The 24,830-nt window shown below is 36.1% G+C and overlaps 1 protein-coding gene and 1 pseudogene across 1 annotated transcript; one reads left to right on the top strand and one right to left on the bottom strand.

Moving 5' to 3' along the window:
* Positions 1 to 4,837: 4,837 nt before the first annotated feature.
* On the bottom strand, positions 4,838 to 14,673 carry LOC149378805 (uncharacterized; annotated as a pseudogene).
* Positions 14,674 to 15,375: 702 nt separating this feature from the next.
* LOC149378804 (ubiquitin C-terminal hydrolase 13-like) lies at positions 15,376 to 20,569 on the top strand. Its single transcript, XM_089603870.1, has 20 exons — positions 15,376 to 15,382; positions 15,593 to 15,687; positions 15,781 to 15,900; positions 16,054 to 16,176; positions 16,467 to 16,544; positions 16,667 to 16,755; positions 16,827 to 16,935; positions 17,064 to 17,132; positions 17,279 to 17,383; positions 17,485 to 17,540; positions 17,642 to 17,819; positions 17,938 to 18,009; positions 18,091 to 18,162; positions 18,380 to 18,467; positions 18,745 to 18,809; positions 19,057 to 19,140; positions 19,240 to 19,356; positions 19,485 to 19,559; positions 19,626 to 19,712; positions 20,063 to 20,569. Exons 1-20 carry the CDS (start codon positions 15,376 to 15,378, stop codon positions 20,567 to 20,569), a joined length of 2,196 nt encoding a protein of 731 aa, XP_089459996.1.
* Positions 20,570 to 24,830: the final 4,261 nt, after the last annotated feature.

Genomic DNA, 24,830 nt, shown 5'->3' with positions numbered 1-24,830 from the left:
AAGAACTTGAAGACGAAGAACGAGCTATGGACGTCAAAGAGGACTTTAGTGAGGGAATTGAACTGAAGAAGCTTATTGTTTCTGAATTGACGAAGATTAAAATGCTAGTTATTGTTTTGGTTGTTTTTGTTGTTGTGTTGTATTTCAAATAAGAAGAGTCTTCAAATAACTGGCTATATATACCGACATTGTACTAGTATTTGCATATTTGAAGTATTTGCCTATTTATACTATAAAGAAGTTGAAAGAATCAGTATAATGTCTCAGTTGCATGAGTTATAAATAATTGCATATTCAAGTTATTAATAGGAATAAATAGAGTAAACACAAAACAATGATTCATTCGTGAATATTCTTCATTCACAAAACAACTTTAGTTTGTGACACAGCCTTTTAACTTCTAGTAGTTAGACCAAAACAAGCTTTACAAGCTTTTTACACGTGACATGTTTGTAGGTTTATAAACCCCTAATACAGATTACATTTACACAAAATATTAACAAAACAAGGGACAACAGACAGGCTGAATTATCTTTGTCCTTGATCTACCCCTTTCGATCACTCTCGGAATAATTCTCGACGACGCATAGGACGGAGATTTATGGTGTTATGAGTCCTGAATCTTGGGCTTGTCTGCAATTGAAATAGATAGTGTTACAGAATATATATATCCACCACAATAATCTAAAGAATGAATATAGTAATGTTATGAACTTACCCTAATCTGAGATGGTTGTGACGCTGGAACTGGCTGAGACTGCGGCTGACACTGTGTTGCTGCCGGTGCATCATGGTCAGTGGCTTGTTGTGTTGATGAACCACGTCGCTGTGGATTTGACCTATTCTCTCTCTGAATCACAACAACATGCATTAATATATGAATTCTCAACCAAGGTAACAACTTTTAAGAATAATGAAAACCAGTATTACCTCGGTTTGTTGTTTTCTTCTAAAGCATGTTTTGATGTTATGTCCCTTCTCTCCGCACTGTGAGCATTTTACCTGGACATACTTCCTTGTCATTCTTGTTCCATTCCTTGGAACCACCTCTTCATGTTGTAGTCTTCTTAGCTTCTTAGGTCTACCTGGCTTTGCTCTATCCGGAGGCATAGCCATGGGTTCCAATCCAGTCTTTGGCCACTGCTCAATTGGATTGATTGGTTTGATTTTGTGGACATAAATGTTTGTGTACGTCTCCTTCTTATAGTAGTCAGCCACGTAGTTCAATGGATCCTCATGCTTTTGCCATATGCAACTTATGGCATGAGAGCATGGAATACCTGGTACGTTGATAGAACATCAATAACAATTCCAGGAAATTTTAATGATAATGTACCAGAGTATTACCTGATAGGTCCCATCTTTTACAAGAGCAAGTTCGTGTCATCAGATTCACAGCGTACATTGTACCGTACATATTTGACACTTGGTAATCAGAGTCCCCAGCCCAGTAGGGTATGTTCTCTGCACTTAGTTCTTTGTTCTTTTCTAATATCTTGTAAATTCGTGGGCCTAAGTCACAGTCCCATTTTTCACCTGCTATTCTTTGTTTAGTAAATCGTTGAAGAAGGTAAAGTCTGAGACGCTCCAACAATGATAGTATTGGTTTCTGTCTGTTATTCAAAAGATTAACTTAAGTTCAGTTGAAGCTAACTTAAACATAAGGTTTACTTGAACATACACCGAAATTACATACCTGGCCATTAAAATTGCTCTAGTTCCGTTGAAACTCTCACAAAGATTATTCAGTAGAATATCGCACGTTGGTGTCGTTCGGAAATGGCTCCTAGCCCAATGTTGAGGGGGCTTCTCTATTAACCACTCATATGCTTCTGGCATTTCAGTCTTAATGATATTCATTTCGGATTCATATTTTGGAATTGAGTAAGCCATAGCTGCAGACATCATCATGTCCTTCAGAAATTGACCCCTGAAAACCTGTACATATAAGCATACATGCATGAGCATTTTAAACCATCTGAAATAATAGGGCTGAATAAATAAATACGTAAATGAGATTTACGTTACCTTTGTAAAGTTACCATGTAGATGTCTCGCGCAATGCCTGTGTTCAGCTTCAACAGAACCCTCATCCCATAATCCACTTAATGCTTCTTTTAGGCCTTTTTGTTTGTCTGTAATAAAAGTCCAATGGTGGCCATTTCTGATGCTCAAATCTTCTCTCAAGAACTCTAAGAACCATGTCCAAGAGTCTTTACATTCTGATTCAACTACAGCATACGCAATAGGGAAAATCCCATTGTTGGCATCAATTCCAATTGCTGCTAAAAGTTGACCAGTATGGTGCCCTTTTATGTGGCAACCATCAAGACCAATAACAGGACGACAATGAGCAAAACCCGCCTTGCAACCTTGGAAACAGATATATATCCGTTTAAATACAGGTTTTCCATCACTCCCAAACTCAGTTTGGATCTCAACTGTAGACCCTGGATTAGAACGTCGTAGTTCTACAGCGTAGTCCCATAATGCAGCATACGGCTCTTTGTAAGAGCCTTCAATGATTTTGGTTGCATACTTTTTGGCTCGATACGCCTTCTGTCTGCTCACTTCGAGAATGTGATCCTTTAGCACACGGTTCATGAAGTCTGCAGCTGTCAATGACTCGCAGTCTTTGAAATCCTGGAGATACTTTTTAGCTAACCTGGCGTTGCAAACCTGTTCCGAGGGACTCTAGGACAAGTATGGCGAGAGTTATATGTCTTGATAATGAACGTACCAGTATCTCCAAGCAGTGATGCATAGCAAACCCATTTGCATTTCGGATCCTTGCACGTTGCTCTGACACGGTCGCGATCATTTTTCTTGAATCATATATTCTTCCCAACTCGAATTGCGTACTCTCTTATCACATTCTTGAAAATACTTGCATTTGGGAAAGTTAACCCCAACTTCAGTGTTACGTTCCTGAAATCTGTTCCATTCCTGAACTCTTGGAACTTCGGCAATTTCTTCTTGACACTTCTATTCCTGACGTTATCAGCTGCTTCTTCTTGTGATGAAGACTCATTCAATGGCAAGTCAGCATCAATGTCGTCTTCAATGCCCTCGTGAGTAAAGTCTTCATCTTCGCGCATAGGTCTTTTGCTTTTATCTTTTAACCCTGCCAAACCATTGTCTACAGCTTCACCGTCCACAACAACTTCGTCTTCACTCAACTCAAACCCAAAATCCTGTTGAATTGGTACCGCCGTGTCTGTTGCCGCTTCTTCATCGTCGTCGTCATCCTCATCTGCATCGTATTAAGGCTGTGGTTGTGGTGCCTCAGTCTCATCGGCTTCTGGCTGTGGTTGTGATGCCTCAGTCTCATCAGCTTCTGGCTGTGGTTGTGGTGCCTCAGTCTCATCAGCTTCTGGCTGTGGTTGGGGTGCATCAGTCTCATCAGCTTCTTGTGGTGGCTCAGTCTCAACAGCCTCATTTTCTTCTTGTTGCACTATCTCATCTTGGTCCTGTTGTACAAGTTCATCGTCACAGAACACGCCGTGATCGTCAACATCAATCTCTTCTTGAACATCATCACCAAATGTGATCATACGAATCTGCTCTTCACCTTCGTCAATGACAGTGGGAACATTAACTGGGTGATCACAATACACGTCAACTTCCCAGCTGGTTTTCAGTGCGTCCGATAAGTTTTCAAGCAAAATAGCGTCATCATACACAATCTCCATCTTCCTACACCCCGGGTACCTCATGTAGTAGATACAACGATCAGCATAACCTAAATCCCTTCTTATCATCTTATCCAATTGCATAATAGAAATCCTATCCCAATCAGCGTTGTCATAGTGTGCAACAGAACCACCTACGTACTTGGCTTCAGAATCTGACAATGACATTACACCTCCATGGTATACATTTATAGTGAAGCAGTTTAGGAGTTCCTCTAAGAAGCAGATACACAGCAAAAGAAAAAAAAATCATTAAATAACACACCAACCATTTCAGTGTTACATATCGTTATAACACCCACCAACACCACAAATGTACTTTAAATTGTTTATTCTAACCACGTACCCTACACTTTATCAATATACGAGACAAACCCACAAAAAATGGACCCCATATAGAACAAATATGTCGACAAAAAGAGTTTTCTCACACTATTCGACAAATTAAGTCGACTAGAAAGTGGTCCCAAAAAAGCGAAGATATAAATACAAGAAAATATATATTTTGTACTTACCATAAGCTCCACACTGAATCGGGGTTCTATTTCTACTCCCATAAGGTTTTCGCAACCCTGGTGATGAGGTGGATTCATCTCTCCGTCGACGATTTGGGGTTTGACGAGACGTCGACGGAGATGGAGTGCTTTTTTTCCTGCCGCGACCAGAGCTCGGCGGTGTTTTCTTCACCGGAGATTTGCCCTTCGCCCTCACCATTTTCTTCCAAGCTTGTTCAGTCGAGTACCACATTCTAGGGTTTTTGAAATCGATTTTTTTCAACTTCTGATATTGTGCAATGTCGATCTGATACTGTGCAATGTGGATTTAAGTTTTGTTTTAACGATTTCTTCTTCTAATTATTTACATATTCATCAGATTTTTATTTACATTTTGTATACAACATTATATAAATGCCCTTTTTGCGTTATCACGTGCAATAGATGTGCACCACTAACCGAAACCGTGACTCATAAGTTGACAGAAGGATATCAAAGGCTCAAAGTCCGAGTCCAAAGGGCAAATTTGCAGAAATTAATAAAAGTATAACGACTGTATTCAATTATGTGTCTAAGTACAAGGGGCAAATAGATAATTTATTCTTTTTTTTATTTATAACCAGGTACTTCACACATATATACACAGATACTCTATAGAAAGACTTTGCATAATGATGAATTTTGCTGAGCAACTTTCGACCGTCTGCAAAAAAGAATTTCAAGAAGTATTAAGTACATAATAGAATCAAAGTTAATAACTTACATTTTGTCAACAACTGAAAAAAACAATATCAAATATAATATCATAACACAATTGCGCTGCTTAATAAGGTTTATGACATGCAATGATTTCATTTCGAAGCTTTGTTAAATAGTGAACGGAAAAAAAGCGAGAAAAAAAAAATCAAGAACTGAATCCAAAATGTTATGAGATAAATACGTTCATAACATGTAATGTGCTTAAACATTCTTCAATAAATAAAGAAAAGCTGTAACTCCTTTTTAGATATAAAAATATATATTAATAACAACCTCGTATTTGTAATTCAAATGATAGAAGTCCTATTAAATACAAATTTGGCTAGGCAGACATGATGATAATGCAAAACTAATTTAAGAAGAGTGCGCTTATACTGTACGAAAAAGAAAATGAGTATATGGAGTCGGAAAAAGAATGAAGTAGTTGATACACATCGTGAAAAAAGGATAAATTGTACAATTACAGGGGTATATGAGAATACTGATTCTAACAATATAACTTGACAGAGATAAATTCTATGTGCTTACCTATTCATCAAGTTGAACATAGTAATGATTTATTAACAGACTGGTGGTAGCGTCTTTCCTGACCTTTTTCATAGCAAACCCAGTGGCCAGTGCTGAATCGCTGAGGCTCCTATGAATTTAAATTAGTATTTCCATTATTTGTCAACTCCTATAATAGTATATTAGCCATAAATGTCATTTCATAAGAAATCAACTGTAGTATTTGCCCTATTTTGTACAATGGAGAATTTCTTTGTAGACAATATTTTTTACATGATTTAGATATTTATTCATGGATTCATGAATAAATATAAATAATCCATGTGGTGATTTTACTCTAGATAATGCAACATATAACTGATCATGACTGAAAATTTCATTTTCTATATACAGACCAATTTTATCAAGAGATTGTCCTTGACTTTTATTAATAGTCATAGCATATGATATTTTAACTGGAAATTGTCTTCTTTTTAAAATAAAAGGTCATTTTGATTCATGTATAGTCATCTCTATTCTAGGAATATAAACTTTTTCTTTTGTATTGTTAGAATTAATTATTTTTCCTTCAATTAATCTATTTGTTAATTGTGTGATAAGTAATCTTGTACCGTTGCACAATCCTAAAGATTGATTCAAATTCCGTAATAACATAATAGGTGTTCCTATTTTTAAAGTTAACTCATGTGGCCGTAGTCCATTAAAATTCAATTTATTTAAAAATTCCTCAGGATAGAAAAGATTTAGTTCATCTACGTTTCCATGTGTGATGGTGAAATTGTGTCGCAGCTATAATACGTCTTAGAATCAGTTGGTAGTATTGATAAAATGTACTGATTTACTTCATCTACGGTTTTATTTCGTGGGGCTACAATTGTCCGTTGTTTTAAATATTCAATATTATTAAAATTAGTAAAGAAATCAGTATATATTGAATGGAAAATGGTTTCAATTGGGTTTAAATCATAATGTAATATATATTTTTCAGGTATATTTATCCATGTCGCATCTTCATTTTCTAATTCTTTTATTCCATCTACAGTACCGTTACCAATGTTTAAAATCCACGTAGAAAATTCAGTAATTTCCTCTTTCTCTTTTGACGATATATTATGTTGATTAAGTCTCATATTTTTTGTTAAGAGTTAAAATATTAAAATATTTCCACAAATAAGAATTGGTTAATGTTGCATCAATTATATGTTCTTTAGATCCTGTTGTTATAATAGGTAATATTTGACGAAAATCATCACCTAATACTATAGTCATTCTTCCAAATGGTGTATCGTAACTATTTCTCAAATCTTGTAATGACTTGTCAAGGGCTTCAAAACAATATTTGTTATTCATTGGTGCTTCCTCCCATAAAATAAGAGATGTTTTTTCAATTAATTTTTCTAATTGTGTTTGTTTTTTAATGTAACATGCAGAGAATTTATCAACTGATAAAGGTATTTTGAATCTAGAATGTGTTGTCCTCCCATTTGGTAATAATAAAGATGTTATTCCAGATGATGCAACAGCTAAAACAACTTCATTATTTGATCTTAGTTTACTGATTATAGTATTCCATAGATACGTTTTCCCAGTTCCTCCATGACTACTAATAAAAAATAATTTGTGATTGTTCTTTGTAACCGCGTCTATAATTTTGTTATATATGTCTCTTTGTTCTTCATTTAAGCAACCAACTAATTTTAAATGTTCTTCTTTTAATTTATTTGTATCGTATTTTAACTCGTCTCTTAAAAGTTTATTATTCAAATCATCAAGTAATGATTGTTTTGGTAGTGGTAAATTATAGCTCTGCAAACTTGACGAATTCATATTTAATAACTTTTGTAGTTCATATAATACATAATCATATAGTTCATGATCAGGTATATGAAAACAATCATTATTGAATAATTTACGAATTTTAAATATGATATCGTCAGTCATAAATTTCCAATGCTTTTCAAACAACTTGATAGGATCATTTACATTACAAAATAATAAAATCAAAACAAACAATTGTCTTAGTTGTGTTGATGATGACATAAATGTAGCTTCAAAAATTGAATCATCCCATTCTTTATCATCACCTAATAATCCTAAAGTGTTGCATATTGATTGAAATGTTGGATATTTAATATTTTCAATTGTTCGTAACGATTCAAAACTAGTAGCACCTTTTTTTTTTATGATTTAGTAGTAATCTTAAATAATACAATTCTCTTGAATTCGGATAAACGTAATATGTTCGTCCAATTGTATGGCCAGAATGTCTTGGAGTCCATATTTTATCTTTTTTGTTCCAAATTCATTTGGATGGAAATTCTGTATACGTAAGTTCTCTAGCCTCATCATTAGATTTATTTATTTTCATCCATTCTGTTAAAGATGTTTTTTGAATCCCAGGTTGTTTTAAAATATTTTCAAGTTTCTGATTGGAATGGTACGTAATATTTTATGTACATGGTAAATGAATTGATAACCTTTGAATAGCAGGTATTCTATGGTGTATAGGATATTCATATAGTCTCCATATAGCTTCATAAGGTGTTATATATCGACAATTAATATAATTTTTAATTTCATCGACTTCTGTAATATTTGCTTTAATTAGAGTTTTCTGAGCATATATTATTTTCTCGACACGGGTTGAACCTGAGGATCTTGATCACAAACTGACTATATCAGTGGACACTCGTCACGATGAGTAAATATAATTTTAGTACCAAGGAGGATTCAGCCTTGGCGTGGAAGGTGGAGTCTGACCAAGATTAAACAAATCGATGTAGAAAAGAGAAATGACTTTTTCGTTTTTTCATCGGATTTGTTAAGCTTCTAATACTAGGTCCATAGTCCCCGATTCGACTCTGATAAAGGCAGATAAGAACTTTCGAATAATAATGTCTTCATTATTTTAATCTCACTAGCTGTAATTGTGATTGACATCATCAATTCTTAAATATGGGTATTTGCATAATTAAATAATTATTTATGGTAGTATTAATTATTTATTGTTTGATCAAGTAAATAATTAATCAATTATTTATTTGTTTATTGTTGGACCAAGTAAATAAATAATTAATCAGATTTTAAGCAATTGGGCCTTGCACAAAATGAGGTACACGAATTTTAGGAGATTTTGGCATGATTTACGCAAATCCTCCTTGGCCGAGAGGTAGAAATTCGTCCATGCCATTATTTGTACTTACCAATATTTTTTCTTTAGTTGTTTAAATAAATGAGAGAGAAAAACATTTAAAAAGAAATAAGATATTGCCTTTTATTATCCCTCATGAATATTAGGAGAGAATAATATTTAAAATGAAATAATATATTGTCATTTATTCTCTCTCATGAATATTAGGAGAGAATAATATTTAAAAAGAAATAAGATATTGTCATTTATTATCTCTCATGAATATTAATAGGGGAATAATATTTAAAAGAAATAAGATATTTCCTTTATTCTCTCATTAATAAATATTCTCTATTTAAACAGGAAATAAAATATCATAGATGTTGATCTGATGGCTAAGAGAGAAAATAGGATTCATGAGATGAGGTCTAAGGGCCAAGCTTTGATTCACTAGTGTGAACACAATAAAAGAAAATAATATATTTTGGAAACTACCAAGAATATATCATTTCCACTACTATAAATAGGGGTTCATGAGAAGGCAACAAACACACTTCTGTGCGTTAGAAATTTTGACCAAGAGAAGACTATCTCTCTCTCTCTCTCTCTCTCTCTCTCTCTCTCTCTCTCTCTCTCTCTCTCGGCCGACTCTCCCTCTCCCCTTCTTGGAAGTCTGTGATTTCAATCCCATAAACATGGTGCGATCTAAACACCTCGTTGTAGATCATAGTGAGTTAAAGATTGTGTCCACTCATCTTTCTTATTCGTCTCGGAGATTACGTTTCGGAAGATAACGGTGTCATCACTGACGAATTCAGAGCATCGAGGAGCTAAAGCTTGAAGAAGGAGCTAAAAGATTGAAGATAGTCTTTTAAGACTGAAGACGGATGAGTCAAAGCGTGAAGATTCAGTAGTTGATCCAAAACATGTAAGTATTACTGAATTTCTGAACCTAACTCTTATTGGTTGCTTGACGTTACTTTCATGAATAATTAATAAGTACATCTAGATCTTGTTAGCTAATCATAATATTAATTAGTTTTTGTTAGTGTAATTAATTTTTTCCGCACTTAATATGGTTATCAAGGTACAATAATCACCAACATGTTGTAACGGGTGAATGAGATCAAAGACTCTAGCAACCTTATCAAATTTTTTCAAAAGACGAACTAGGTTTGTGTGAGCTATCCATGACTAAACACGCTATAGGCTGCGAAATTCTAAAAAATTGACCTAGAAATAACCTGGTTCGAACTAAAAAATTTATAGCTAAACTTGGGTCGATCTGAAGGATTATGAGCAAGACCTATACCGAACTCATAAATTTAAGACTAAATTGGGCCGAATTGATAGAAATTCAAAGTTTCTTGGTAGCAAACTCAAGAAAACCTTATTTCAGGGGATGAACTCAACAAAATTCAAAGATCTTAGAGAGGAAATTTCTAGAGAGCGAAATGAAAGAAAAGTTAAAAAGAATGACAACTGACTTGTTGATTACTTCCGAAAGGCAATAAATAGAAGAGTGAAAATAACTTTTCACTTATCTCTTATTTATCGACGTCGATTGGCTAGCTTATCATATCAGCCAGTCTAGAATTCCCACTCAAGTAAGAATCTCAAACGGTTTTGATAAAGAATATCAAGCAGCATCAATCTTGGTGCTTGTACCTATCTAGCTGACAATGCACGTGTTCAGGAGTACTCGAGTGCTTGAGTTAAATTAAAAATTCAATTTTAAAAACAAAAATTACCGGGATTATTTTCGAGTTTTCAAAAAATTGTCTTTTAGTTTATTTAATAAATACCTATTAAATATACAAAGGGACTAATTGTGGGTGTAGGATCTGATCTCCACATTGAAAATATTCAGTTGGACCCAAGCCCAAATGCGTGTTTGAGTTCACGTTAGCCTAGGCATAACTCGTCCGAATGAGTTGATTCCTTCACAAAGCTAAGGTCCAGCTCGCCCAATCGATCTCATCTTTCCTTCAGGAATGGGTCCTAATGTCCATGTCGTCAGTGTAGAAGAAGTGATCTTCATCCGACTATTTCGCCCTCGCCAGCTCATGTCAGCAGGCAAATAAGCCCCTTGACCACCTCCAGCGCGACCATGTGTCCTTCAGATGGACAATCGAGATGATTCAACCTCAACTATAAATAGACTAAGTTACCTGAGAATATCATCCGTTATCATTTTCAATATCGCTATTATCTTCAAGTTTGTTCTCAAAATCTTAGTTGAGCACGTCCACTTTCAATGAGCCGAGCTCGACCCTAGTTGTACTCGATTGATCAGTCTTGAATATAAACATCCTTTTTGATTCGTTATTTATTTATGTTCGTTTTCTTCTTTATTATTTTGTTACCATTAGCTTTATTCAATTTTTATACGTCGAATTTTTTAGATCAACATAAATATAAATAAAATCGAAACACTTAATAAAATATATAGTTCTCGTGATTATCGAGGGACCGAATCCGACATCAATAAGAATCATGAATGTCATGTCACCCTTCATGAGATCATGAAATAATGACATAATATTATGTTGAAATATACTTCCTTACTTATGTTAATCTTTAAAAATTCAAGAAAATGATATATTTTAATGGACACGTAAGCTTACTATGTTAATTTTTAAATTTACATAATAATTCATGTCATCATCTCATGATCCAAATGTGTTTATGTCTTATGTGGTCTTAATTTTTTTTTTTGTTAGTGTTTTTTTGTTTTTAGGTATCCACCGATTGACACTAGGTTAAAATCCACTATTTTTCAACGAATCAATTGTTTCTGGACGAATTTCTCAAGTAATTCAAAATTTTGTGACAATATCGTCACCAAAATGGTATGTTTCATGACTTTGCTGTTGCAAAATTTTGAGATTTCGTGACGACAAGATCATAAATTTTTGGATTTTCATGACAACATGGTCACGAAATAGAGACCATTTCCTCATAAACATAACAATTTCGTGACAACATCATCACAAATATTTTTTTTTGTTTGGTAAATTCGCCCCGAATCGCTTGATTATTTCACAAATAGTGGTTTTCAGCCCGGTGTTGAGTGGAGGTTGGAATTAAGAAAAAAAAAACATGTAAGAACCATGGATGTCAACTTTATATGAGATCATAAGATAATAACTTGTATTATTTTTTTTGAAATACACTTCCTTACTCATATTATTCTTTAAAATTTTACGAAAATGATATATTTAAGGGACACGTTACTAATGTTATTCTTTAAAATTTTATGAAAATGAAATATTTAAGGGACATGTACACAATCTATGATAATTTTCAAATTTACAAAATAAAACATGTCATCATCTCGTGATCCAAATGTGTTCACGCCTTATGTGGTTTTTTTTTTTTTTTTTTTTTTTTTTTTTTTTTTTCAAGTATCAACCGGCTGACATTAGGTTGGAAACCACTATTTTTCAATGAACTAAGTGATTGTGAACGAAATTTCCATAAATTCAAAATTTTGTGACAATGTCTTCACGAATTTATAGTTTCGTGACATATTGTCACAAAATTTAGAGTTAAAAGAAAACATGGTCAAGACCGGTCTTACAAGAAAGTAGTCTCTGAGACTTCGCGTTGATAGCAAAATTATCAAAAACGGATGTTGAAATCAAGAGCTATAGACTTTAAAATTTGGGTTTGTCTCTTTCATTCTCCCTCTCTCTCTCTCTCTCTCTCTCTCTTCATTTTATTTTAGTTTATTACAATTTATTTTATTAAAATAAAAAAGGAAAAATCGAGCTAAAATGGTCATTACTCCTTATTAAAATATAGTATTAAAATTAATAGAGAAAAAATTAGTTTAAAATGGTCATTACATAATTCAAAATAAGGGTAAAAGAAAAAAAAAAAATACTATTCTCTTTATTTTAGTCGGGAAAATATCACTTGTATCCCGTGTGTTTTATCGAAATGCTGCACTCATACCCTATGTTTTTGAAAATGTTAGATTTATACTTTCAGATATGTGTTAATAACATATTTATCCCTTCAAAAACGATTAATGAAGTAAATATATCCATTTTGTTGACTTTAGACTAAATATATTTGTTAAAACCCGATTTACCCTCATCCATTTTTTTCATTTAATTTTAATTTAAAAAAAACATGAATTCTCTTCCTCCCCACGTTACCATCCTCGTACCCCTAATTCCAACTCTCCCTCTTTAGCCTGTCTCCCCAGGTCACCATCCTCATAATTTTTATTGTTTTTTTGGTTGTTGCTAATAGATCCTCATTATTGAACTTGAAAATTACTTGTTATTGGCGTTGTTATTAGCGTTTCTGGAGCTGGTGAAGAGGGTGGTGATTTATAAGAGATAGAGAATTCATGTTTTTTTATAATTAAAACTAAAAAATAAAATAAATGGACGAGGTTAAAAGAAATTGAACAAATATATTTAGTCAAAAATCAACAAAAGGATGTATTTGCCTCATTTATGAATTTGAAGGGATATATATGTTATTAACATAAATCTGAAAGTATAAATATGACATTTCAAAACACACGATATAAACGCACCATTCTGATATAACACAAATGCTACAAGTGATATTTTTCAATTTTAGTCTTTTGTAGACGTTTTTAGCAAAACCGAAAAGTCCATTTTTTAGTCTAGAATAGACAATTTCCCAAAAATAATGGCGGTGTTTAGTTGAGATTAAAAAGTCCTATTTTTGTTTTTAGAATAAACTAAACTGTTTATCTGGTGTTTGGTAAAACTGTTTTTACAAAAAACTTTAAAAGCGATTTTAGATTTTGTACATGAGTTGAAAAAGCTAGAATTCCTAGCTTTTGGAAAAAATATTTTTAAGTTTACTATACAAATTACTCTAATATTCTCGTACATGAGACAAAAGAGAGTTTGTTTGTTGTTTTTTTTAAAGAACATATTTATTTTAGTATTTTTATTATAATATATTTATTTAATCAAACGCTAAATTAGTTTTGTTACCAACAACAACTGTTTTATAAAGTTTAACAAACATCTATCAGTTAAAAAAAACAGTTTTTTTTCTTCAAAAACTGAATCTAAAAATATTTTTTTTCAAATAATTGGCTGCGTAAGCCACTCAATGTCTAGCAATTTAAAATTGGCCAACGTTTTGTTAATAATCCGTAAATAGCCTAGATGATGACGTGGCAGCTCATTTAATAAGGTTTTTTTTACTTATTTGCCCTTGTTTGACCGATTTTGGAAGTTTTTTTTGTAGGCAATTTTTTTGTTTGAATTTTGAAAATAATTCGGCAAGTTTTAATTATTCAATATTCAAAATGGCAAGTTTTAATTTCAGCAAGGTTTAATTATTCAATATTTCAAAATTTCGGCAAGTTTTTAGGAAGTATTTTTGTTTGAATTTTGAAAAAAATTTCGGCAAGTTTTAATTATTCAATATTCAAAAATGGCGAAATTATTGAAGAAGTGGATGCAGTTCAATATTCATATTTTCCAGAATTTTCGTGCTCAAAATATTTCCAGAATTTTTATTTCAGTTCAAATATACTGTAAATATACTGTAAATAAGCTTCTTATTTACACGAATATACTGTAAATATGCTTTGTTTTTACAATGAATATACTGTAAATATGCTTCTTATTTACACGAATATACTGTAAATATGTTTTCTATGAACAGCAACCGAAAAAAAAAAAAACTGTTCTTCTTATTTAATCATGTCTGTCTCTTCCTACGCGGACCTCGGAGGTCACCGGCAGTGATGGTGACGTGACCGCCATCAAAATGGACCGGCGATGGTGACTCGTTCGCGGCTTGGATCTTGGATCGGCTCGTGGTCGCTCAACAACGCTCGTGGACGCTCGGATATGCGCTTCACAGCCGTCGCCGGTCGCGATCTCCTTCGCGCGTCGCTCGCGGCTTGGATCTTGGATCGGCTCGTGGTTGCTCAACAACGCTCCTGGACGCTCGGATCTGCGATCCCCAGCCATCGCCGGTCGCGATCTCCTTCGCGCGCGCTCTCCGATGGTCCGACGCGACTCGATCTCGATCCGCCGTCGTCGGTCGCGGCTTCCCTCGCGTGCGTCGCCAGCCACTGCATCTTGACCCGGTTGAGGATCTCCTTCTCAGGCGCGACTCGACGTCTTCGAGATCTGCAGAAATCGCTGCAACAAATCTCTCTTTTTTTTTTTTTTTTTCTTTTTTTTTTTTTTTTTTTCTGAAGAGCAGTAAAAATAACGTCCAAATATGTGGTTTGGATGTTTAAATTCGTTTGTTAATGCATTTATGGAGTTTTAAATGCTCCCTTGATTTTTGCAAGGTAGTTATGGTCGAATTTTTTCTTTTCATTTTAATTATTTCGCTGAAAATAATGGGCGTGAATAAGAAAGGGCAATCCCGTCCAAATTTAACTGTTAATAAATGACACTGGCTATTTACAACTTATTTACAGAACGTTGGCTAAAAATAAATTGGCTATTTTCAGGAGGTTACTTAGCTTAATTACCCTATTTTTTTTGTAAAACAAAGCTACGCGAAATGCTAGTATCTTGAGTCTTAACTAAGTTCTGTTGCACTACATTACTTCGGGATGTAAAAAAGATAATAATATTGGAAATCCCTTTACATTTTTCATCCTTTCTTCGTTGGTTGACGTTTAGTCTCCCCATTATAAGAACTAGACACCGTACGAACCGTTCGTTTTAGTAAAACACTTAATATACTCTTCTGTGAACTCAGGTCGGAGAAACGTCTTTACTTACCGAAGCAATTGAAATATCTCATATAATTATACTAACTCATAATGGAAGGTAGATTTAAATTAAATTACTCATTCGTATATATATTGTTTTCATAATTTTGGTAACAATTTTTTTCTTCTTTGAACGTGTTTCCGGAAAATAATATATATATATTTTTTCTCGAATGTATGCATGTATATGTATGTTTCTCCTCTAAGAAACCGTTTTTTTGGGTCTAGATATGGTCAGGCCAGTATTATATAGTGTCTTCTCTTGCAGGCTTCAAATCGTATTCGAGTTTGAAGAAAAAAAGAGAAGAGAATGAGCGAAAGGGAAAGGAAAAGGCTGAGGCACATCTGTACACCATCATAAAGGTCATTATTTTGGAAAATCTTGACCTCTTCGTTAGAAATCAATTAGAAAAATAGTTCTTTTTTTTTTTTTTTTTTAAATGTTGAAATATGCAGGTTGCGCGTAATGAAGACCTACGTGAACAGATAGGGAAAGATATATACCTCGATCTTGTTAATCATGACATAGTTCGTAGTTTCCGCATCCATAAACAAACGCCCTTCAACATTTTCAAGGTACTTTGTTCTTCAGTTCTCTGCACTCTTTATCTGAAATTTTATAATAGAAAATACATATTTCCTAAATTTGTTTGTATTACTCAAAGAATATATATATTTTTTTTAAGTCTTGAGTGAGAATATGTGCATAATGAATAAGTTTTGGTGCAGGAAGAAGTTGCTAAAGAGTTGGGCATACCAGTGCGATTTCAAAGGTTCTGGTTGTGTGCAAAGGGTGAAACTAAAACATATAGGCCAGTTAGACTACTGACTGATGTGGAGGAAGCAAAATCTGTATGACCTCTTAATTCTCTCTCATTTTATTTTTATTTCATCCACAATCCAGGAAAAAAAATGTTTTTTGTTTCCCAGGGGATCAATTGATCCCCAAGTTGTATTGTCCATTCTAAGAGGCTTCTTTGGGAGGAATAAAATTTACTAATAGCATTATGGGATTTCTACAAAAACCTGGAAATCATAGGAGTCCTACTAGTTTTTCTGTTCTGATGTCTACTTTCTTCTCGTTCTTGCACTAATTAGTTTATGCTTTCTACTCATATGTGTGACAAGGATCTGATTGTTAGGTTGGGCAATTAAGAGAAGTTTCCAATAAGACAAATAATGCGGAGCTTAAGCTGTTTTTGGAAACAGAACTTGGTCCGGTAATGTTTTCTCTTTGATTCTTACAGTTTATCAGCTGATTCTTTGAGTCGGAGAGACTTATCATGATAAAATTATTTGATGGATTCACAAAGTTCACTGTTTCCAATTGTCTTTTCTTCAGGATATGAAGCCAATTGCTCCTCCAGAAAAGACAAAAGAGGAGATTCTTCTATTTTTCGAACTTTACGATCCTACAAAAGAGGAAATGAGGTGATCTCTCTCTCTCTCTCTCTCTCTCTCTCTCTCTCTCTCTCTATACTGACTATTTTTCTACGTATCAGATACATCGGGAGGCTATTTGTGAAGGGATCTGGAAAGCCTTCTGAGATATTGACAAAGTTAAATGAAATGGCTGGCTTTAGTTCTGATGAAGAAATTGATCTTTATGAGGTAATTCTGAACCTCATTAGTCTTTTACTGTAATCTTGATCTTTCTCTCACTACTAATGTTTTTTTAGCAAGTACTGATCCTTAGTTATCTGCGTGTTTCAATAATTATTTATCATTTTGCTGAACAGGAAATACAATTTGAGCCAAATGTGATGTGCGAGCACATTGATAAGAAGACAACATTTCGTGCTAGTCAGGTAGGGTACTTGCAGTAATTATTTCCATATTTCTTTGTACCCCTTTGCTTATCAACTTTTCGATTGAGTTTGATTGGAGAGGAAGGCGGGACTTCTGATACATTTCGTGCTTATTTAATGCGTAACTGATGCATTTTATCCTCTAGCTTCGAGACAGGGACATCATTTGCTTCCAGAAGTCCAATGTGGGAAGCGAGCAGTGTCGCTATCCAGATGTTCCTTCATTCTTGGAGTATGTTCGTAATCGCCAGGTACGCGACGCGTCTCTCATTCCTAGTATCAGTTGATTCTTTATCAATGTTGTACGTTTTCTTTGTTCGCTTCTAAAAAACTAACTACTTATATTCCTTAGGTTGTCCGCTTTCGATCTTTGGAGAAACCGAAGGAGGATGAATTCCTTCTTGAGCTGTAAGTTTCAGATAAACATAATTATTTAATAGTTTTAGTGGGTGCTTAAATTTGATTGTATCACCTGATTAATCACTTGACGTGTGTTTTTCTCGGGTCAGGTCAAAGCTTCATACCTATGATGATGTTGTCGAGAAAGTAGCGCAGCATCTTGGGTTGGATGATGCCTCAAAAATCAGGCTTACGTCTCATAGCTGTTACTGTCAGCAGCCCAAACTTCAACCTATCAAGTACCGAGGAGTAGATCGTTTATCTGACATGCTCGTGCACTACAACCTGGTCGTTTTACCCTCGTATAACATATCCAACACAATTTGCTTCACTTTTTCATGTCTAATGGTGTTCTTCTTTAATCATCAATGTCCTGATGCTTCCAAAATTGTATCTGTCTTTTTAGACTTCTGATATCCTCTATTATGAAATACTGGATATCTCTCTTCCGGAGCTGCAAGGATTAAAGACTTTGAAAGTCATCAGAACATGTTACTTTCGCATGCCATTCAGTTTTTATATTTTTAGTTCATCATTTTCCTTCCTCTTACATTCTCAGGTTGTGATCCACACTGTTAGATTGGCAAAGCAGAGTACTGTAGGGGACGTGATTAATGAACTTAAAACGAAGGTAACTAAAATGAAGAGTGGTACTTCAACAGGAAAATAGGTTTTCCATGTCTTTAAACTTTTGTTTGTGAATAGTTACATATTACAGGTTATAAAAAAGTTCAAAACTTGATTACACAGCATTACATCCCTTTTTATTTTCTGTTTTATTTCTAGTAATGTACTTCTGGGGATTCTTCTGCAACACGGAATAAGAGAATTCTATTATTTTGAAACAGGTTGAATTATCTCACCCTGATGCCGAAATTAGATTGCTCGAAGTTTTCTGCCACAAGATCTATAAGGTATTTAATAATAAAGTTCGGCGTAAGACTCTAATTCAGGAGCGCTGGTGCTTTATGAAGGACGATTCATTTATTTTTAATTTTTTCTGATGAATTTATCAATATTTATTTATTTTGAATTTATCAATATTTATTTATTTATTTTGAGATATTAAACAAAAGTAATCAGAGCTTAGATATGCTTTTGATCTAGGCGTTCTTATAGTTAGACGCCTTTAGCTCTTCATGAATTTTTTTATTTTATTTTATTTTTTTTAAGAAAAAATTAGATTGATTATTTTCTGTTTGTTTTGCTGCAGATTTTTCCGTGAATGAAAAAATTGAGAACATTAATGACCAGTACTTGACATTGAGAGCGGAAGAGGTTACTTTTCTTCTCTACCTATTATGTGTATCATGATTGAGTTTTTTTTATCAGCTTCTTCTATTTGAATTTCTTCTTTGAATGTGAAAATATTTTTGATCAAGATGTTCATTTTTGATTTGTTTGATTTTCTATTTAGATTACCAGTTCACTTTATTGCATAACTTTGCGTGAGGTCTTTTTTTGTTTTTTGTTTTTTTTTTTTCATTTAAACTTCAATTTCGAATTATTATACTTTGTTCGACAGATCCCTGAAGAGGAGAAGAACTTTGGTCCTCAAGATCGTTTGATTCATGTTTATCATTTTTTGAGAGACGCAGCTCAGAATCAGGTGATTTAATAATTCTACTATTTTCTCTCACCACGGGTATTTGAAACGCATGTCATATATATGTTTTTATAATTCTTCATTTTTATTTTAACTGTGCAGCGAGTTAAAAATTTCGGGGAGCCATTTTTCTTGGTAATTCGTGAGGATGAGATTTTAGCTGAAGTTAAAGCGAGAATACAGAAAAAACTACAGATTCCCGATGAAGAGTATGCAAAGGTATCGTGTTCTCAGTTTCACAAATTTTCATCTGACCATTTTTTTCCTTCCAATATGATTGAGAGAGTTTTTTGTCCTGTTTTCTGTTACAAACTCAGTTATCTTTCTTCTGCTGTTTTCTTTTTCAGTGGAAGTTTTCATATTTTTCACTCGGTTGTCCTAAATACCTACAGGATGATGACATTGTGGCTAGTCGGTTCCAGGTACTCTCTCTCTCTGTGTATACACAGACTCACACACACTGAGTTAATTTGTTTATATGATTTCAGAGCAGGGATGTTTATGGCGCATGGGAACAGTATCTTGGACTAGAACACACTGATAATGCACCTAAAAGGTCATACACAGTCAATCAGGTACGAAATCGCCTCTCAACATCATCAAATACACCGCTTTATTAGGTTTTCTTCATTTAATGACTAAGATGGGGACATCATCAATCTGTTTATTCTCCACTAATGTGATTTTGACTCATTCTTAATATGACATTGATACTGCTGATTATGGTTTTATAAACAAAACCTGCATGAAAAAAAAAACAGAACAAATCTGGTGCAGAAGACAAAAACAAAAAGGTTAGTTTGTAGTTTGTAGTACGTGGTTAATGTTTACATGAATGGTCAGTGAGCAAAAAACTTATGAACTCTGCGTACTCAACTTCTTGTTTTTGTTTTGACTAGTTATTTCTAAAATATACATTGTTCAGAAAGAGTTTTCCAAACTCGACGGCGTGTTTGCTGATATACATAATCTCCTGGAAGTGAAAACATTGAAGGAAAAGAATCCCCACATCTTTGGCACTGCAGAGATTGCAGAGGCAAAGGAAGTGTTGAGGCGGTGCATGAATATGGATCTTAATTCCATCATCCAGTCAGGGAAAGCTCCCGAGCTCAAGTGTTCACTCGCTCTTATCCTCTCTTCTAATTCATTTCCTGCGATGATGGTTGACTTGGTGTCCAAGTTTGTAGATGGCTTTGACCAAAGTATCGAGACTTATGAAGCCTCACATCGAGACCTTATCAAGGCCAATGAGAATGAACACACTGTGAAAGAGCTTGAGACCAATCTGGAGCGATTGGTTTCCAAATATATGCCCGTGAGGAATGAAACCCAAGCCATTAGTCAAGAAATAGATCGGCTGGAGAAACAAATCAACGAAAGGAAGGAAAAAAAAGGCGCGGCTTATGAAGAAAGCCGAGGATTTGGCAAGTGAAGCTTCCATTTCAAAAGAAGCTCTTGTTCGTGCCAAGAAGACCATCATTAACAATGAAGGGGCCGAGAAGACGGTGAATGACCTAGAAAGGTCTTGGGACTCTTTGAAGGTAAATTAGTTTGTGGATATTAACAGATTTGGATTTTTTATTTTTTATTTTTATTTTTTGGCTCAAAACAGAGGTTGAATTTCATTATGCAATCTATTCATTTATTTTTCTTTTCATCTTCTTCAGGAGCTACACAACATTAGCCAAACTGTGAAGCGTGAACCTTAGTTAAGCTGATCTTTTAAACATTAATTTTGATACCTGTAAAGTTAGCTGTTATTATTTTTTTTTTTGGTTAATGTTTTGGTTGGAGTAACTTCTTGAATACTGCTTCTTCCGTCTTTAACAATGACACCTCTAACCTTGGTATAAAATAGTCTAAATGTTTTTCTGTTGGGCAGAATTTGTGCTTATGTTATGCCATCCTCTTTTTATTGTCAGTGGAAATTGTAAGTCTAGCAAGTAATAGGGAGACATATATTTGCAAACAGGAAAAAGAGTTTTTGACTTTAAATAGGAAACAAAACTGAAAAATGTGTTTGGTATGGTGTTTTCGGAAATTTTTTTAAAAATATTTTGAAGTTGTTTTGTAAAAAAGTAAAGAAAACTGAAGACAAATAAAACGTGTTTTTAGAAAAAAAAATTTATTCTCTTCTCTCCTCCTTCTCCTCACCCGCGCGCAAGACTTCAAAAAAAAAAAAAAAAAAAAAAAAAAAAAAAAAACCGGCCATCTTCTTCAATCACCACCGAGCCTCACCATCGCCGCCAAATAGTTTTCATTTTTTTCATTTTTTCAAAACATATTTTTCATTTTTTCAAAAACAAAAATGAAAACTGTACCAAACAGTTTTTTCAGTACAACTACAAAAATTAGAAAGTAGAAAACAAAGGTTATGTTTGGTTCTCATCTCAAAAAGAGTTTTTGAGTTAAAAAAATTGGAAACAAAAAACGAAAATGCGTTTGGTTTAATTTTCCGGAAAATTTTATTAAAAAATTTTGCAGTTGTTTTGTAAAAGAGTAAAGAAAATTGAAAACAAATAAAATGTGTTTTTGGAAAAAAAATTTCTTCTCTTCTCTCCTCCTTCTCCTCATCTACTCTTTTCATTTTTTCAAAAACAAAAATGTAAACTGTACCAAACACTTTTTTTCAGTTTTTTTAATTTCTCAAAAACAAAAATGAAAACGGTACCAAACAGCTTTTTAAAAACAACTGCCAAATAATTTTTCAGTACAACTGTTGTCGCTCGTTTTCGGACAACGATTTAGGAACCGGAAGCGGTTAGGCCCAAGGCCGGACCAAGTGGCCTCGCTTCGGTTCGAGCGTGTCGGACTTGGTATCCCAAGTCGTCCCTTAGCTGTTGGTGATGTCTATCTCGTCCAAACACCTGAAATAGTAAGGAAAGAGGTGTGAACTACCAAGGGGAAACAGAGGGGGTGCCTCTGTTTACCTCTCCGACGCTCAACATTAGTAGGATCGAGGTGGAATATTGAGGGTTTAAGTGTTTAGAGGCCAAAGATGAGCGAAACGAGCGAGTTATGAGTTCGGCAGCGTTTCGGGACTCAAAATTGGATTACCTTGCCGAGTGAGCCTCTTGGGTCGGCCATTGGCCGGCTGAAAGCTTGGGCCGACCAATGGCCGGCTGAACCTTGGGTCATATGAAGTTGACTCGGCCCTTGGCCGAGTGAAGAGCCTGGCCGGCTGAAGGTTCACTCGGCCATTGGCCGAGTGAACTGCCTGGCCAGCTGAAGGTTCACTCGGCCATTGGCCGAGTGAACTTGTCTGGCCGGCTGAAGGTTCACTTGGCCATTGGCCGAGTGAAGGGGCTGAACCTTCGGCCGAACATTGGCCGGCTGACCTTTGGGTCGGCCATTGGCCGGCTGAAAGCTTGGGCCGGGCAATGGCCGGTTGAACCTTGGGTCGGCCATTGGCCGAGTCAACCTTGGGCCGGCCAATGGTTTGGCCCGGCCAACGGCTGAGTCAACCTTGGGCCGGCCATTGGTTTGGGCCGGACAATGGTCGAGGCAAGGCTTCGCCATCCGAGGCCTCGCGCCGGTCGTGCGGGTTGAAGTGACGCTTTTGCCCTCGTCGGTCCGAGACGGGCCGACAACATTAGCCCCCCGAGTTTCCGATCGAGCGTGGGTCGAGTGGAAACTCAGTACTTGAGCTGACGTGCGGACCCGGGACGAACGCTCTCGGGTTTTGCGAGTGTGCCGCAAAAGGGCTTTTAATGCGTCGCGAGGGACGGCTTTGGTGTGTCACAATGGACGACTTTCGTGTGTGCTTTTATGCGTCGCGAGGGATGGCTTTGGCGCATCGCGAGGGACGGCTTTGGCGCGTCGCGAGGGGCGGCCTTTGTGCGTCGCGAGGGATGGCTTTGGCGCGTCGCGAGGGACGGCTTTTATGCGTCGCGAGGGACGGCTTTGGCACGTCGTGAGGGACGGCTTTGGCACGTCGCGAGGGACGGCTTTTGATGTCTTTCGTTTTGCGTGTCTTATGTCTCGACATACTATCGTAGTCGATTCGCACGGTTTTGTCGGTGAGTGTCTTATTTTCTCGATTTGCCGACGAGGGCGTAATCGATTCGCGCGGCTTGGTAATGTGTGGCTTATTTTCTCGACTTACCAATGAAGGCGTAATCGATTTGCACGTCTTGACGATGCGTGGCTTATTTTCTCGATTTACCAATGAAGGCGTAACCGATTCGCACATCTTGATGATGCGTGACTTATTTTCTCGACCTACCAATGGAGGCGTGATCGATTCGCACGTCTTGATATTGCGTGGCTTATTTTCTCGACCTACCAATGGAGGCGTGATTGATTCGCACGGCTTGGGAGTGCGCGGCTTATTTTCTCGACCTACCAATGAAGGCGTGATCGATTCGCACGGCTTGGGAGTGCGCGGCTTATTTTCTCGACCTACCAATGAAGGCGTGATCGATTTGCACGGCTTTGTTGTGCGCGGCTTATTTTCTCGACCTACCAATGAAGGCGTGATCGATTTGCACGGCTTTGTTGTGCGCGGCTTATTTTCTTGACCTACCAATGAAGGCGTGATCGATTTGCACGACTTGGGCCTCGTGGGGCCTTGGTGCCACATTTGTATGACCAGGCTTTCCGTGGACGCTGGCTAGACCAGTTTCGTCCGGCGGGCGCAGACCTTTGAAACCCATATGTGACTCGTTGCCTATCGGCGCACGAGCAGGGCGGCGAGCGTGACCGTTCCACCTCATGAGCGTGGCACCCTTGGGATCGCGTGTCATGTGATAAGCGGGGTTAGGTGTAGACTTGATCCCCCGGCGAGTGTGGCACCTTAGTGCACTGGTCGCGTTTTTGGGTTGAGTCTCTTGGGTCGAGTCTTGTGTCTTTGTGAGTGCGACGCCATGGCGCGCGCGTCACGTTTGGGGACTCAATTGGCCCATCTTATCTCTCACGAGAGCGTCGTGGAGCGGATTTTGGTGCGTCGTTAGGGGCAACTTAAGCACGTTGTTAGGGACGGTTTTTGTGTTGCTTGTAGGAGAGCGTGTAGATTTGTCATCGAGACTTGTGAGTCTATCGTTGATTGGTGAGCCAAGAGGTCGTGCAGGTGTGACACGAGGACTCGTAGGTCGGCTTGCGGGCTCGTGACTCATCTCGAGGATTGACCTCAACTCGAGGACTCATGTACAGTCGGCACGAGGAGTAGTTGGTCGACTCGTGGACTCGGAGCTCGACTCGAGGAGTGGACTCAACTCGAGGAGTCGTGTTTAGAGTCGGCACGAGGACTTGTTGAAGCAGAAGGGACTATGAAGCTGTGGATGATGAAGAAGGAAGAGGCTGAGAAGGCAATGAATGACTTTGAAAGGTCTTGGGTGTCTTTAAAGGTAAATTGTAAGGTTAGATCTTATTAAAACAGAGTTGCTCATATCTGATAGTTGGGAACTTGTTATGTTATACACTCATTTGTACTCTTTTCTACATCTTCAGGAGCTGCACAACATTGGCCAAACTGTGAAGCCTTAATCTATCGTCAACTTGTTTAGTGAAGTATCATGGTTTTGTATCTGAAAACAAATTGCTTATGAGACTCGTGACCTTTATAAGTTTTTTCAAGTCCCTTTATGTATCCTATCCAGTCCTTTAAAACTCTTACATGCTGTGTGGATGAATGTATATATGAACTCCTTTAATTTGCTTTCCAATACATACAGCAGAATTTTAATTCCAATTTC

Source organism: Urtica dioica, chromosome 12, assembly GCF_054948205.1.
Source record: "Urtica dioica subsp. dioica isolate 48M chromosome 12, U.dioica_male_clone48M_v1_H2, whole genome shotgun sequence".
Taxonomy (NCBI): domain Eukaryota; kingdom Viridiplantae; phylum Streptophyta; class Magnoliopsida; order Rosales; family Urticaceae; genus Urtica; species Urtica dioica.
Note: the sequence above shows the minus strand (reverse complement) of the source record. Positions and strands in the feature narration are given on the sequence as shown.

Excerpts from the sequence above, each read along its gene's own strand:
- LOC149378804 (XM_089603870.1), top strand. Across the intron at positions 17,133-17,278 it reads CAACATTTCGTGCTAGTCAG|CTTCGAGACAGGGACATCAT; the intron begins GTAGGGTACTTG and ends TTTATCCTCTAG. Across the intron at positions 19,560-19,625 it reads TTGTGGCTAGTCGGTTCCAG|AGCAGGGATGTTTATGGCGC; the intron begins GTACTCTCTCTC and ends ATATGATTTCAG.